The sequence below is a fragment of the Perissodus microlepis genome, chromosome 11 (assembly GCF_051167445.1).
Source record: "Perissodus microlepis isolate ML-2025 ecotype Zambia chromosome 11, ASM5116744v1, whole genome shotgun sequence".
In the NCBI taxonomy this organism is placed as follows: Eukaryota; Metazoa; Chordata; class Actinopteri; order Cichliformes; family Cichlidae; genus Perissodus; species Perissodus microlepis.
Window position 1 is genome coordinate 16,882,795 of NC_140471.1, and position 16,317 is coordinate 16,899,111.

Sequence of the window (16,317 nt, forward strand, 5' to 3'; positions counted from 1 at the left end):
ATCTCAGATCAAGAGTGGGATTCATCTAGAGAGGGGCCGCTTTATTACACATACCTCCACTGCATATACCTGGAATCTGTGTCTAACAGCCAGTCAGATGAGAAGCAGAGTATACCTTCTGCTCCTGTTGTGCTGTGTGTGGAAATGCATGCTTCAAGTATTTCTTTAAAAACAAAGGAAAGAATGGGACACACAGACAGCTCTGAGACACACAATTCACATTTATAGATGGATTTTGACAGACATTTCAGTATTTTATGAAACAGACGTGATATGAAAAATATGTGGAGTGATGTTGGAGAGCTCTGTGTGTGTGGCTGAGGACGCACAAACAGACTTTGCAGTACTCTCTGCAGTTATTATTATGAGAAAATCTGTGTGGAAATGTAAAGCATAAAGTTTAGGTTATATTAACTCTATATTAAGTGTATAAACAAACCTACTTGTATGAGCATTCATTCTCCCCCTTTGACCAATGCAGAATTTACAGGACTCTGTAGGATATGTTGTTACTCTAATCTTAGTGACTCATATACTTTCATTTAAATACTTTCAGTATTTTGTCTTCCTAAACTCCTAAATGCAAAATACCAGCTACAACAATAAAAGACTTGTCCCTGCTTCACTCTCATGTTGGTGCAAACCATGCATAAATCTGGACTTTAGCATTAGTCAGTATTTCAAAGAATCACACTTTAGATTGTGCCAACATCTCTTACCTATTTGATTTGATTTCGCTGTAAAACTATTACAGTGCCAACATCTGTAGGTTTGTGCCACATAGCTGCCTCTGTGACTCAGAATAGCTTCATATTTTTGGAATGTGGAGACTTGAAAAGGGGAATCTGAAGGGAACATAGCTCAGAATGTGTTTGCGAAGGAGCTGTGCCGAGCTGTTTATTCAGCATCTGTTCCTCCCTCCCTCTGGCTCCGGCTCTGCCATTTCTGGCCTCATAAGGCACCAAAGAATGCCGGCCGGCAAAAAACATGAAAGCCCGTCACATCGTTTATCCTCTCCACTCCGATTGCTTTTGAAAAACAGAGGCACCTTTGCTTTGTCGATTCCTAGGTCTGACCTGCTTTGTGCCATTGAGGGAGCCGTTGGGTGAATGAAGACTAATGTGGTGCTTACGGTCATTAAAGCGCAGTGCATTCGGTATTAGCTTAAATTGATCCGCTCCATCCCCCTCCTTCTCTCCTGCTTCTCACACTCTTTCACTTTCTTTTTTGCTTTTTTTTTTCAGAGATATTCCAAGGATACCAGACAGCACACACTCACAACTGGAATCAAGTGAGTTCTGTCAACATTTTTTCCGTGGGTTTGACAGTGTGCCGTTTGATCCTATTAATCATCCCAGAAACACCAAGTGAAGGAAATGTCTGTTTGGCGCAGATTGCGTTTGTCACCCTGCCTTTTTATCTTCCCCCACATGGCAAGATTTTTGTGCTCTTTTTGCGTTTCATTTCTTTGTATGTTCTTGCTACAATCTCCAGTTTTCTCCCTGTGCGGCGCAAAAACTACAAACAGCAAACAGATGGGTGGATTATCTGACTGTGTCGTCTGTGCCCTGCCAGGTTCGAGTTCTTTCGAGTCTCAGAAGATGGACCGTCCTTCCATCTCTGTCACTTCTCCTATGAGTCCCAGCATGCTGAGGGACGCCCCCCAGTACCTGTCAGGACAGCTCTCAGTAAGTGAGCTCAACTCCACATATGGGCTACATGTAAAAGCCGGGAAGAGGATTGGATTGTTAGAGAGGATTTAATTGCTTTTGAGATCATAGATAAGCTAGTAAGTATAATTTTCCCATTGCAGATTCATTATGCAACCAATTATTTTCTTTTTTTTAGTTTAAATCTTAATTCAAACCCTTGTTAAACGTTGTCAGACTCAGCAAACTCACTCAGCCTGTTCAGCTGGCCCTTCACCAAGCCAGGACAGGACTGTAGATCAGATTACGTTGTGTGTTGTTCATTATCCAGTATAAAAACCCTCCTGGGGTAAATTTGGTAAAAAGGCTGCATTAAAATGAGATAAATCAAATCTTAAATTTAGGATTCAAGAATGTGCTTTTCCTGCTCTTTCAATATTTATGAGAGCCCCATAGAGTATTTGGTCACCACTAAAACATATCCTACACTGTATAGCGCAGCCTTTTCATCCACTCGCTGCTTAAAGTTCTGGATTTTCATGCGAGGGCCGACCTTGAAGTTCGCAGTGGACTAATCACTCACACAGTTCAGCTCACTGGATAAAACTTGCAAGACCTTGATGAGTAATTCTACACAGTAAGGAGCTGTCTGTATCAAGCATCGTCTGTGGATAACAATCGCGTTTAACGTCACCGTGACGCAAGCTTTGAGGCGGAGGAGAAAAAGGTCTAAAAGACAAAAAGATCTAATTGTGAGCCGCTGATAATTTTCTCCGAGGACCTATGCAGAACAGGGCAGAGCGGCTCAGGGATGAGTAATCTTTGAGAAAGCAGAAATTTAAAAAATACAAAACCTGCTGGCTTAATTCTTTCATCTAAATGACAAATTTCTGTTGTTGTGTTTTGGGTGTATTGTGAGTTGTTGTGTTTTGTGGTTTTGGTTTATTGCATTTTCTTTTCTTTCTTTTTTTTCTTTTGCTGTTTAATTTATGCTTATCCAGAGCCAAAGCCTTAGTAGAAGAACACCGCCTTTTGCCCCTAGGGTCCAGGTAATGGGCCCTGTGTGAAGGGCACAAACTCTGTTTGTTTTTTTTTTGCTCATTGACTGTTGACTGGCCTTTTTTTCTGTTTCCATACTTTGGAAAATGCATTCCTGGGGAAATGGCAGCTTTGAGTTTCCCTCTTAGTGCAGTGCATTGTGTCATTTTCCTTGATTTGATTTCTTGGTATCATTCGTATGATTAGAGTTCTTATAGCTCATTGTAACCCATACACATCATTATCCCCAAGTAGTGCATGCTCGACTAATCGGAGCTTATTTTAAGAGACGCTCTTGCATTGCCTGATGTCTTTGGACTGACTTCAGTGATTGACCTAATTGAAACAGTAGTTTAGTATTGTGTCTATGGCAATGCTGGTCGGTGTCTCTGTCAATCTTTCTAGGACAAAGATCTCTGTTTTTCTTTTTTTCTCCTGCTTCAGTGTGACGTGAACCCAGGCCTCGATAACTCTAACCCTGCACGCATACACAGAAGGGCTCCCCCATGTGCGAGTTGAAGTGATGCTAATTAGCAGATCTGAGCTGATGGCTGTGTGGTTTCATGTTGCAGTGAAAAGATACTGAGTTCACCATCCTCTTTGGAAAGCCAAAGCCAAAACTGCATTTCCCCCGTTACAGATACCAGATTTAACGAATAAGCAAATTGTACCTCCCAAATAATAACTCCAAACAGAGCGAAGCCTGGAAGGCTTCTCTTTGCTACAAGCTACCTGCTTTAATATCACTCTGTCTTTTCTGTGGTTTCTGTTTTATGGTCATTATTGATTTAGATAGCCTGAGGGTTAATATTCCTGTGTTAAACCTTAGATATTTATTTCACTGTTGTGTTGTTTTGCTTAAGCGAGATCTAAGCATCATATCCTATGTGTCGGTAATATTGTTGGTGTGTGTAACAGAGCATGCAGAGGAAAGGGTGCACTGCGTGTTTTCCAGCTCAAACATATGAATCGTTTAGGTTTATGTGTGTGTCTACATTAATGTTGTTAAAGCCAGCATGTTTCAGTAAACTGCTTACTTGTTAATTGGCTGTATTGGACACACTGTACATCAGACTCAGTAGTATATATTTAGGTATTTTACTTATTGTTGCTAGTTTTTATGGTGAATCTTACTCTAAGTTTGAATTCATATTTTGCAGTATGTGGCATTTTGGTGGGCTAGAGATTACTTGGTACAATTTGTTTTTCCCATGAGCCCCCTGCTGTCTGTTTCGACTTGTCTTGAATGCTCTTTCCTGCATTGCTGCATGAACGGCGAGTCCTCTTAAACAGTGCAGATCCCTATCCATAATCATATTCTGAATGAAGTATGGACCAGAACTTAGAAGTCTTACTTCTCATTTCATCTGATTTCTTTTAAGGCTTCAGCTGGCCTTTTATTTCTTCTAAGTTTTTTCTCCTGGAGTCCATACTTTTCTTTTAGCGTGAACTGTTTGATTCCTATTGCAGCAGCATGACTGATTTCTTGTTATCGATCCCCACTGAATACTTGGGAGGACACTATTAGAGATGCCATCATATAGGTAGATGGTGGGACAGTGTTAATTTTAGAGCATGTTGCCTTTAGCATTTCACTACAATTCACTCCAGCTGAAAAGGTCAGTTCCATTTAAAAAACTGTAATCAGACACACTTGAATACTATAGATTTAAAAAAGAAACATAATGATTAAATTAGAACACGAAAAGGAGAGTTTTTTGCATCTTTAAAAATCACACCATTTTAACATTGATATAGTTTTAGTTTATGAAAATGACATCCTAGCAATTGGATACCCTCCTCCTTTTTCCTAAAGGGTAAATACAGGAGAAGACCTTGCACTGAGGCCTATACTGATTGAAAAGGTGTTGAACTCAACAAAAGGATATAGATGCATATGTGAGGACCTGATGAAGTTGTCTTCTCCTGCATTATTCCCTTTATGTGCTCTCATTTGTGCTGGCCCTGAGCTGTCTCTCAGCAGGCTGCCTCTGCTCTCCCCCCTCCCCCAGGTCAAACTGTGGTATGACAAAGTGGGCCATCAGCTAATCGTCACCATCCTGGGTGCCAAAGACCTGCCACCCAGGGAAGATGGCCGACCCAGGAACCCTTACGTCAAAATCTACTTCCTCCCTGACAGAAGGTAAGAGTAGAAACAGTTCCTCTATTTCAGGGCATAATTTCCCCGATGGTAGAAAGACACTAAAAAAAGATTATGCAGTAAGGTCAATTTATGGGGGGCATTGATGTGAAGTTTATTTCATAATTATGCTCTTATTTTCTTATTAAGTAATTTATTCTTATGTATTGATGAGGAATGCAGAAAATGGACGTTAAGAAGCAGTTAGCACGTTCACTTTGCCATGTCGTTCCCTGCAGCTGCATGCTGTGGTGTTGTGCTCTGTGCTGTGTCGTGTGATGGATTTGTTGTATTCGTGGCTCTTCCCTATCATGATTGTAAATAAAAACAGTTTGAATTATTGTTCCTCCAGTGACAAAAGCAAGAGGAGAACAAAAACAGTAAAGAAATCCTTAGAGCCCAAATGGAACCAGACCTTTATGTACTCGCCGGTGCACCGGCGGGAGTTTCGGGAACGTATGCTGGAGATCACATTGTGGGACCAAGCCAGGGTGAGGGAGGAGGAGAGCGAATTCCTGGGAGAGGTGAGAAAACCAAACCCAAGCCCTCACAGAGACACTCAGTAACAGTATCTCAGCTTATCCTCTTGAATGGTGTCAAGCCCTTAAGAAAGCTGCTGGCCATCACAAAGTGTTGGGTGGTCCAGTCCTTGCCTATCATGGATCAGGAACTTTCTTTTTTTCTGTTCGCGTGTGAGTGACAGAAAGGGCTTTTTTGGGGATTTACATTTTCTGTAAAATCTAGCATGTTTTACTTTGCCCTGATTCCATCAGTGAGAAAAAAATATGTGAGCTTAAAACATTTGGAGTGAGGCCATTTTTTTTAAGGAGAGAAAATTTACTTGGGCCTTTTACTTCTGCCAGATCCTGATTGAGCTGGAGACGGCTCTTCTCGATGACGAGCCACACTGGTACAAGCTACAAACACACGACGTGTCATCTATCCCACTCCCACGTGCCTCCCCGAACGCACAGCGCCGGCAGCTCCACGGAGAGAGTCCAACGCGGCGGCTGCAGAGTGAGTAACACCTCTGTCGCTCAAATGGTCCCAAAATGTGCTGAAAGTGACTATAAAGAGTCAGAAGGTGGGCATCCTGTAGGAAAAACATTTTACCTGCTGTAATGTAAAGACATGTGACATTCATTCACAGTGTGAGATGGAAGAAGGTCAGCTGATTTTCTAATGCCAATGCAGATACATTGGCTTCGGGTATCTGCTGATACCGACTATCAGTCCATTACCTGGGTTAAATTAATAATCCTTACTTTGAGTGAGAGACAGGGAGTCTTTGTTTTAATGACTCATGCTTGACTTAAACATTGCTTTCCTAGCTTTACACTCAAGCAAGGTTACGATAAATGAAAGATTAAAAAAACATGTTTGTTTTTTATCTAATTTATTTGCACCCTGCACAATATCAGAGTGTTTAATGTACTCTACTGTCACTGATGGTTCTCTGCCCTTGCTACGTATGCACCTCCTCACACCCCGCCACACACTACTAATGAGACAGGTGAAGCAATGACAGCAGCTAATAATGTGGCCTCAAGTGCAAAAACACATTTATACCAGCTGTGGCATGATAAGAGAGAGAAATCTGCAGCTATCAGAGAAAGAGTCAATGGAGGTTTTTAACTCGTGTGCGTTTTGTAGCTTGTCTTCATGCGCGTTTCCTTATATTCCTTTTTTATTACTTGAAGCTTGCCATCATACAAATATATCTGTGGCGACAGACTCATGGCACCGAACACTCAGAAATCTAAATTTTAGCACTGAGATAAATGAAAACAACAATAGGTAGCTTTCTGATTTTTGTAGTTATTTCAACAAACAAGGAGCCATATATATTTATCTGATCATTGCCCGTGCTGTTTGCCTGCTGGCTTTTTCTGTTGCTGCTTCAGGTCATCGAGGCCTTTACGTTGTTATTTCTGCATATTTTGTTTCTGTTGTCCATGTCACATCTACCTTACTGCTTCTGCTTTTACAGACAAAGGCTCTTATTCACACAACTCAGGTAAAGACCTTTGCCCTGCCAGACATTGCAGCTTTATGGAGCATCTGAGTGTCGTCCTCCTCCTCTTTAAAAACACACCCTTGTGCCCCAATTCTCCACCCCTTTCCCCCCTCCCCCTTAACAGCTGATGTTTCTGCTGCCTTACGTGGATTTCTGTGCGGAGGGTCGGTGTATATTTTACACCGCTCGTTCCTTATCCACACAGAGCAGCAGAACCACAGACGCTGTGGGGAAACGGGGAGATTTAGGACACAGTGGTCTCTCCTTCTTTGTGTGTTCACCTGTTAACTGGCTCACAACCCCACCCTGTAACCCAAAACCAGATTCTGCCAAACTGTATTCAGTCCTAATGTGATGTTATTAAAACCCGAGCTGTCCGCCCCTCCTGACAGACATAATTGGCCTATGACCACCTGCCTCTCCTCTGTCATGTATACTGTTTGTTATTTGGCCTATTATGAATATTTTCCTCTTAACAGTTGCACAGATTACCATTGGCACACTCTGCCCATTCTGCTTTTGCTTGTGTTTGTGTGTCTTCATTGTGAATATCTTCTTGAAAACGGCAGGCGACTGTGTTGCTTTTGTGATACTTCTTATTTACTGGCCTAATCCTCTAACACAGTTGGCATATTTACTCAAAAAAAGAAAAAGAGGAAAATAATATTTGATTATCTGCATGCATGAAATATAAAATACTCTTTATATAGGATATTTTTGACCCTTGTCTTACTATTGTTAGAGTCTTTGGCCCTCCTACCTCCTAACACGCTTAAGAGGACTGCGCTGCAGTCCGTTATGCCATACGGCTTCACTCCGCTGCTTCTTTCAGCCACGGGAGGCTGGCTCGCTCCCCCACTAGGACGATTTTCTGGGTGTTGGTGTTAGCGTGAAGTGAAAGAGCTGACAGCTGTAAAAAGTTTTCAGCCAACTGAGATGAGAGGTTGGGAGCGGCACTGCCAGAGTGCAGCACTTGTCATTTCTGAAAAAGCACACGTGTCCAGTTGATTTAAGTTGAATGAACGGTGAAGGCGGTGGGGATGCGTTGGGTGGGGAGTGGGGGTGATAAGGCTACGGGGGAAGGATGAGGAAAGAGCTACACGGCCCTATCACTTCTCCCCGTCTCCACCTTTACGTGTGCACTGAATGATTGACTGCGCCATTTCAAAGTGCCACGGCTCAGATGAAGAAGGATCGGCTGCTCTTGTTGGGATCGAGCGGCGAAATGCTGCATTATTTGTTTTAGTTGGAGAGTTCACTTTGACCACTGAGCATTACAGTCAGAGCAGGGGTGACTTATTATTTGAAAAACAAAAAAACATCTAAATAAATGAAAAAGGGAATGAAAATGACCTCTTTCTCTCTCTCTCCCCTCTATCTCCTCTTTCCTGCTTCTTTACCTTTCGGTCTGTTTCTTTCTCTCAAAGGATCCCAAAGGATAAGTGACAGTGAGATCTCAGACTATGATTGTGAAGACGGCGTTGGGGTAATAACAGGTAATAAACAGTTCAAGGCCATATTAAGAAGGTCATCGTTGTGTGGCGTAAGTGAATCGAATCCACTCCATTTCACCAGAGCTGCATTACGATTCTTAATAATGTACTTAGCTAACCTCACTCACGTCGCCACCGGAAAGATGCTTACACACGTCATCACATCTCGCAGTATCGGGCTAAGATCCTGCAACCCATCAGCAAACAACAGCAGCAGCACAGCGAGGGAGCAGAGGGCTTTTTTGTCTGCCTCTGCACTGCTAGTTGCTGTCCTTGCTAAGGCTTCAGCAGCACGCCCACGCTGCATCAGAAAAGCAGAGGCAGAGCTGCTAACAGCCAGAGAGAATAAGACAGGGGAAGGGGAAAAAAAGACTGAGAAGTGCTTGAAATTTGCTCACATGAAATAATAACTAGGAAGAAAAATTATGCTGAAAAAGACAGTGAGGGCTTAAAAAAAAGGCTTCCTTTAAATTTTAAGCACAAGGTTGCATTTGAGGGCAACATGTGCCTGTCTTTTTATAATTGTTAGTTCTCCTTCTCAGTTTTCACAAAAAGACCACGGGACATGCTATATTTTTTTTTTTTTGTAATTAAGCTTGATGGAAACAGCTACCTGCACTGTTTGCAGGTCGTTTCACATCACTCACCACGCAGAAGAAGCGAGTGGAAAAATGTGAGAAAACAAACAGGAGAATAGACAGTTTCTGTAGCAAACTGCGTGTCATACACACACACACACACAGACATTCAGACCGGCCTGCCGATGATACCGCAGCTGAGGGAAATCCTCCTCCAGCCTCTTTAAAATTCTCATCAGCCCCTCACTGCCTCTCACAATGCCAGCCACCCCCACCCCCTCACTTCATCCACAGTGAAAGGAATACCCCTTCACTCAGCCCTGGTTGCTCCCTCCCCTTTGCTCGGGCTCCACTGCATCTCATCTTCGGGTTTTGCCGTTATCTGCCTCCACAGTTCAAATGGGGAAGAAAACATTTTACTTTTGTTTTACAGAACATACAGAACACACAGTACAGCTACTACTGTAGAAGACAAATGGGCCTTACAACTGAACACTTTTAAGACTTTTTACATCTGTGCAACATGTTTCATGTTGCTTTAACCCTCTGCTCTTTTGCCTCTTTCTGCACCATTGCAGCCAGTTCCTGTTAAAACCTATTAATTGTCAACAAAGAATCTCCTCTTTGCATCTACAACATGTCAGGAGGAAGAATAGATTTAATTTGGCTCTGCATGGAAGTTGATTGCTGCGCTGCAGGAAGCTCACTAGTGGAGCATCTTTTTTAAGAAATGACAAATGTTTTCCTTTGAAAATTTAATTTACATCATAATGGAGTGAAGACATTGTGGATTGTGGTCATTTTTTTTTTCCAAATGTTTGTAGCTTGTATTTGTTTATGTCAATAAACAAATGGTAGACTTGCAGAATATGACAATTTACTCTATGGGTCATTTAGCCTGACACGTTTAAAGAAATCTATTTTATTCTATCTACGACACACAAAAGAAAATCTTATGAGATTAACATGCGACTCCTTTAAAGTGAAGGTCAACATTTCTTTCTTACCTTTCCATCTTTTCCAACTTGGAATCAGGCTTTTCTTTAACTCATTTTAAATCTTCTATACACTCTATTGAATATCAATCAACATTAATAGTTCTAAGCACTGACCTTAACCGTGGCTCTTAGCCATGTCTGATTATCGGTTAATGAACTCTTTCAAGTTCAATGGACTAATCAGTCTACCATTGAAAATTCATTATAATCTTTCAGATTCTTTTGAAAGGCGATTTTCATGTTTAATGCACAGCAGATGACTTACACCTTTATGGAAACCCACTCCTCATTTTTTGTACGATAAAGACTCAGCATATCAAAATGAGTCTGTCACCTGTGCAGTATGGCTTTTAGCTTTACAAAGTTTGACCAAGATTTGCCTTACTCCTCTTAGTTATTACAGACGGTGGTCAAACTAAGTCTGCAAAAGCAGCATTCATTATTGTTCATTAACCATATGTAGTTATTTAAATAACTCAAGTAAAAAGCATACAAGTAGCATCTCTGGTGTTGTGAGGGAATAAAGGAATCGCTTAAATAACGCTGTACCCTCTCTCTCCTGCTCTCTCCACCCCCTGCTTCTCTTTATTCATTGTTGTTTTCACAGACTACCGGCCAAATGGCAGAGACTTCCAGAGCTCCACGTTGTCAGTCCCCGAGCAGGTCATGTCTTCTAACCACTGCTCTCGGTCAGCTGATATAAACAGGGTGCGGTCGCGCTCTCCCAGCGTTCCCCCACCCTCCAGGTAACCAGTTGCTCAATGCACCAAAGGCCCGACATGTATAGTTTTTGGTAGGTCTTTTGTACATCGTAGTGTTGTGCTTCCATGCTTTGGAATCGACAAAAAAATAGGTTCACTAGTTTAGCTGAAACGCATGCTGTTTCAGGTTACTTTCAAATTCGCCACCTGTTTTGGCTGTAGCACCAAATGTTGCTATATTTACTTCAAAATAGCATCTCAACCCTCTGTAGTGTGCAGCGTCTCTCCTGTTTCCTCTCATGGCCTCTGTTAAACATGAGGCCATGTGCCTCTTGGACAGCAGGGGGCAGTATGTAGCATACATAAGGGGTGATCAGTCCACTTCTGTCACACAGCAGAAGTCTGGACCAAGCACTTGACCTTAGGCCTTCTCAGTACAGTTCCTCTGCTAGAGTGGAGCACCACAGTTTGTCTGACGACAACTGCACACCTGACAGGTACAGACACGCATACACTTCAGCTCACACTTGTGTGTAGCACATGCATCTACTTATTTAAGCATGAATGTGTAAATGCTGACCAACGCAAGATGAGTAAGTACACAGTGAGCTGTTTATGTATGCATACACCACAGCACAACGCCTTTTGCCTTAAACTCTTCTTCTTTGTCCGCACTTTCATCTTTAATGTGATGTAGTGGGGTTTTTTGTGTTGTTTTTTTATTCAGGGTCCTCCTGATACAGTAGTGTGGATTCTCCCCTACTTGTGTCCTCAATCTTCATCTACTCCTTATTTCCAAATAAGAAAGTGAGAATTAACGAGCGCAGGAAATACCCGATTAAAATCATCATTCTTAGAGTTAAAAATAGCATTGGCACACTCCTGAAAGACAAGTGCACAAGTTTGAATCGAGAGACTGAAATTCTGCAGGAAACACTGGGAGCCAAAGAAATGTTGCCAGTGCTGAGCACATTATACAGGATTTGCATGTACTGTATTTCACTATCTTTATGGAAGAGGTGGTCAAGGGGAAGTGGTCAGTTATCCTCCATCAGCACTTATTTTCTGTGAGCTTTGGAAAATATTGCTCCAAGAGTCCAATTGCGGCCTTGGCACCGCCTGGTCGGAGCTATTCCCACCCCCAGCCCACCCTGCCCCCTTTCCAATTAACTTTATTTCATACTTCTGAAGCTGGAGCTAAATCAGTGTCAGATGCAGAAAATGCACTTATCTAAATTGTCTGGGACGGTGCTCAGTTGAGTGTATTTCAGCTGCTTCAATTAACAGCTTGCAGTTATTTATTGAAAACAGTTGAAAATGTCACAGAGAATTTGGCATTCTCCCAGGTATCCTATAATATTGTAAAAAATGGCTTTCATAGCTTTCTGTGAGCCTTGCTGGTTTATTTTCTTAACACTTAATGTTTTCTGACTTTCTTGGGAAATGATGTATGTAAAAAAAAAAATCTGTAGTTATTAAACGGTCTAAAGTAGTTTAATGGTCCAGCAGAGGGGACCGGTTTAGGGGTTCGGACTGTGCTTTTCTCTTCCGGCGTCTTCTGTGTACCATTTTTATCTGTCTGTGCACTAGAGCCGAGGAAGTCGTCTCCTCGCCGTGCGATTTCTCGGCTTTCTCTCACCTCTCATCTTCCTCGCCAGTTTTTCCACCCTGAATCGTGTACATTAACCTCTCTCCTGTGAGCTTTCTCTCTTTTACACCCCCCCCCCTCGGTTTCCTCCCCCTTCCGGCTGTCCGCCTGTATGATCTTTGTCTCCGATCTGCTGTCTTTCTCTCCTTTCCTCCTTCTCTTCTGTCTCTTCAACATCTCAGATCCATCTCTGTCTTCTCTCCTCCTTCCATGTGGTTGCAGCCATTTTCTCACCCTACCTCGAACCAGACATACTCAGCCTATTGATGACCCTCAGAAGGACCCCAGGTAGACTTTTACCAGAGCTTGCATGAAGCCCCACCTTTGCTACTTTAGTTACCAGCCAGCCAAACCCCCTCCCCAACCATGCACCAACCCACAAGCCTATTTTTTTTTAATATATTTTATTTGTTGGGTTGTTTTTTTGAGGAAAGCTTCCATTAGGGTGTTGAAGATATAGCACTGACACCGTGGCATGCTTTAAAAAGCCACATGGGTTTGTGGATTTGAGGTGTAAATCACTTCAGCTGACCTGTTCAATGTCAGTGCCGTGAGTGTTTTGTGTGTATGTGTATCAGTATACATTTCTTCTGCCAAAGATTAAATATATACAGAACTGTTTACTTTCCCGTGGTGCATCGTGTTGATTGGATAATAGCCATACATTTCATCCAGTATCAGCATTGCTCTCTCTCACCATCTCATTATCATATAAGCATTTAAATCTTCTAGAATAAATCATGTGCATGAATGCAGGCTTTGGAGAAGTTCAGTCTGTCTCTTGTCTTTTTACTAAAAGAGCGTCTGTTGGCCATACTGTTAAATAGATAAGTGTTTTGTGGTTGTGAAGTTTTGTCCAGCAGAGGTGGTTTCCCCTGCAGTCGTATGGGTACATTCAGCGCATCAGTGTACTTTTGTATTCAGTTTTGAGATCTGAATTCCAGCTTCTTTGTCATGTTGCCTCCCCCATGTGGTGAAACAAAATTAAAAAATCGAGCGCTGACCAGCTGTGATATTTTCTCGGCAGCCGCAACCATCGTGTGTATCCGATCTGCCGCGAGGAAGCAGTCAGGTTACTGCGTTCCACTAGGATGACCCGTGCCTATTCAGAGGGCGCCTACTCCTCCGACTATGACTACGAGAGGTACTGACACGCGCTGCTGCGCCCGCCGTCTTGTGGTCTCCTGAAGTTGTTCTTCATCCGTCTTTAATTTATCCGTGATCGTACAGGTGATGACGGAAAATGATATCCTCCCTGATATCGGTTTTTGTTAAGGAGTCATCACGGCTCTGAGGTTGTGTGGCTGTACAGTTATGTTACACAACTGCCTCTGTACGATGAGGCTCAGAGCTATTTGTGTTGCTGATGTCGGCTGTGTAAGTGCTGGCTCGCACTTGACTGTTCCTTTGTTGATGTCATTGTGTACCCGTGCGCATTATGCAAACAGCCATATGTTGATCAGTGGTGTTTGTTATTATTGATGTTGTCTTTTTTTTTTTAAATTTAACATGCTATTGACAGCTGCACTTACAGTCATCCATAGAGTGGCCCTTTGACTTCTTCTATATGGTCTGAATGGATTGCTGGGCTGTTTCAAGCACCTATAGAAAGGCCTGCTGACACCCATCAATTCCCGACCCACACTGGTGCACCATGCTTCAGTCTTTTGCCTGCTGCCATCTGGCTTCCAGTCAGGAATAACGTGACATTTGTGCTACTTCTCTCCTCTCCAGGAGGAAAAAAAACTGATGAGTCTTCTGAACTCAGCCCAAGAGCCCGACTGACTTTATAAAACTGTCACAAAGTTTCCCTAAGGCCTGGCTTGGCCCGACTTCAGCCTCAGCCTATAACCTAGATACCCATTAACAAGAGCTGTCCATTATTTCTCTTTGTCTTTCCTTTTGTCTAAACTGACAGAGAAAGGAAAGTAGCCAACAGAGGACTACAGTTGATTCCCCTCCACTCTTCATATAGATAGTTTGTTTCTGTCTGCAGTCAGGCATAGTAAGACCTGAAAAAGAAATGAGGGCACAATACAGACACAAAAGCCACTTGGATGAGAAAAAAAAGAGTCTAGCAACAAAGAGCATTAGTGGAGTTGGAGCCTTTTGCCAGATGTTTTAGTTTTGGGTGATTTGCCTGCAGAAAAGGTTTTTCATGGTTCTGTAGTTTAAGTGCAACCCTCCAGAGTGCACTTAAAGCAGGACAAAGCCTGTACAGTATGCAGCATGTAGGAATGAATACAGCAACTTTCCCGAGCCAGGAAAACAAACATTCCTGTGAGAATCTAGTGAGCAGAGCAGTTTGTGTGTTACAGTTGCGTCCACTGAATTACACATAATGTGATGCTTGAACAGACGTAACCTCACATCACTGAAAGATTCTTGGCCGTAGCACGTAATGAGAACGGGACCCGGTGATGATGAGAGTAAATGACTGTTGTATAGATTGTGTAAGGTCACTGACTGATGAGCCTTTATCAGGACATTTCCTCTACTGGACAATATTTCATACTGGAGAAGACTACAGACACTAAATGGCAATAACAAAATGGACTGATCTAATGAAATTATTTATAAAGTATTTGCTATCATTAGAACCCAGTTTGACTGAAGATGTTCCCACATATCTATAGTGTTTACTTGCATTTCTTGCATTTTAGCAAACAGTGTGTGCAACGGTTCATTTCAATACTATTTTGTTCTGTATGAAAGTACAAAAACTATAAAATATTATTACTCACGGTGTGTGAATCGAAACTGGTAACATACATACAAAGGTTAGCAAACAGCATGCTCTAAAATCCCCTCTGCTTCTCAAGACTGAGGTGCCTTTTTCACTTCACTGTTTTTAATATGTGAATTTATTTCTTGATCAATGAATTTCTGTACGAATTTCTTTTTCCTCTCTGTACCTCGTCAGTAATTTTCCCAGCTGAGAAACCTCACCTGTTTTTTTTCCCCTACAGCTCTTCAGATCATCTGAATCTGCCTTCATTGTCACTGTGCCAAAAGTTCTTTTGCCTGGGCATTTTGCAGAATATAACAGACAAAATAATCCAAGTGCAGTCACTTTTCCCTCACATTCCCACTCTGGCTCAAACAGAATGCTCACCTATCACCTACAGAGAGACAGCACATAGTCCTTGTTCATTGCACACGTCTTGAGAACTTCACAGTTAAGTCACTGGTTCCACCAAGGACTGCAAAGCACACAGGAGCCACCTAGCACAGTCCATATTGTCCGCTCTTTAAATAAAGTAAATTAGCCTCATGTGGAGAGTCATAAACAATAATGTGTGTTTTAAGAGTTTAGGAATCATCTCATTTTGTCTTTATCTCTAGGTAGTTTTGCTCACTACCTGCAAATCAGGCACACTTGACATAACACCCAATTAGCTTCTGACAAGTATCTATGCTATTGGTAGTAGATTGATTATACCAATTAAAAATATAGGATTCCACATGATCCTTTGGAGTTTTGAGGGTGCAGAAAATTTCTTTGCCCTCCTTACTGTCCGTGCCCTGCTGGAGACACACTGAGTGCCTGCCTGTCTCTCAACAACCTCTGTAGGAGCCACGGAGCCATGGATAGACACGAGTATCACAGCAGGTCCCGCTCTGCAGACCAGCGGCCCACTATAGAGCGCCACACGTCCCGCTCGCGCTCCACTGAACGCCCCCACGACTCTTCGCTCATGAGGTCCATGCCTTCTCTGCCATCTGGGAGGTCCGCCCCCCCCTCACCTGCCTTGACGAGGTGTGACCCAGATCAGAGATCAGAGCCAGCCAACGTGGCATAGAAGCAGACAGTACTTTTTAGTTGTACACTCATTTCCCAGAAGCATAGCTTCACTGGAGGGAGAAATCATTTCAACAGAAAATTTAAACATTAATAAGTATTTCAAGATTTGTTTGGGGGATTTTTTTGTTATTTTTCTTAATAAACCTTACTCTCGAAAAGCACATTTGAAACATCAAGGCTAATATTCTGCTTTTAACAAGGGATGTGCAGCGTGTACCGAGGTTTTACAACTAGGGTTTGTGTAGACAGC

General features: G+C 42.4%; 1 protein-coding gene across 22 annotated transcripts in view; it reads left to right on the forward strand.

Moving 5' to 3' along the window:
* Positions 1-16,317, forward strand: part of rims2a (regulating synaptic membrane exocytosis 2a) — a 151,311-nt gene that overhangs the window by 89,862 nt on the left and 45,132 nt on the right. For 13 of the 22 annotated variants that reach the window (XM_084942718.1, XM_084942722.1, XM_084942724.1 and 10 more), the window contains 12 exons: positions 1,245-1,291; positions 1,576-1,688; positions 2,651-2,698; positions 4,700-4,830; positions 5,159-5,351; positions 5,691-5,844; positions 6,818-6,844; positions 8,272-8,340; positions 10,521-10,659; positions 12,485-12,550; positions 13,290-13,406; positions 15,837-16,022. In XM_084942718.1, coding sequence (XP_084798844.1) covers positions 1,245-1,291; positions 1,576-1,688; positions 2,651-2,698; positions 4,700-4,830; positions 5,159-5,351; positions 5,691-5,844; positions 6,818-6,844; positions 8,272-8,340; positions 10,521-10,659; positions 12,485-12,550; positions 13,290-13,406; positions 15,837-16,022 — 1,290 coding nt within the window. The remainder of the gene's footprint in view (positions 1-1,244; positions 1,292-1,575; positions 1,689-2,650; positions 2,699-4,699; positions 4,831-5,158; positions 5,352-5,690; positions 5,845-6,817; positions 6,845-8,271; positions 8,341-10,520; positions 10,660-12,484; positions 12,551-13,289; positions 13,407-15,836; positions 16,023-16,317) is intronic. The other 9 variants (XM_084942741.1, XM_084942720.1, XM_084942731.1 and 6 more) reach the window with 8 other exon arrangements.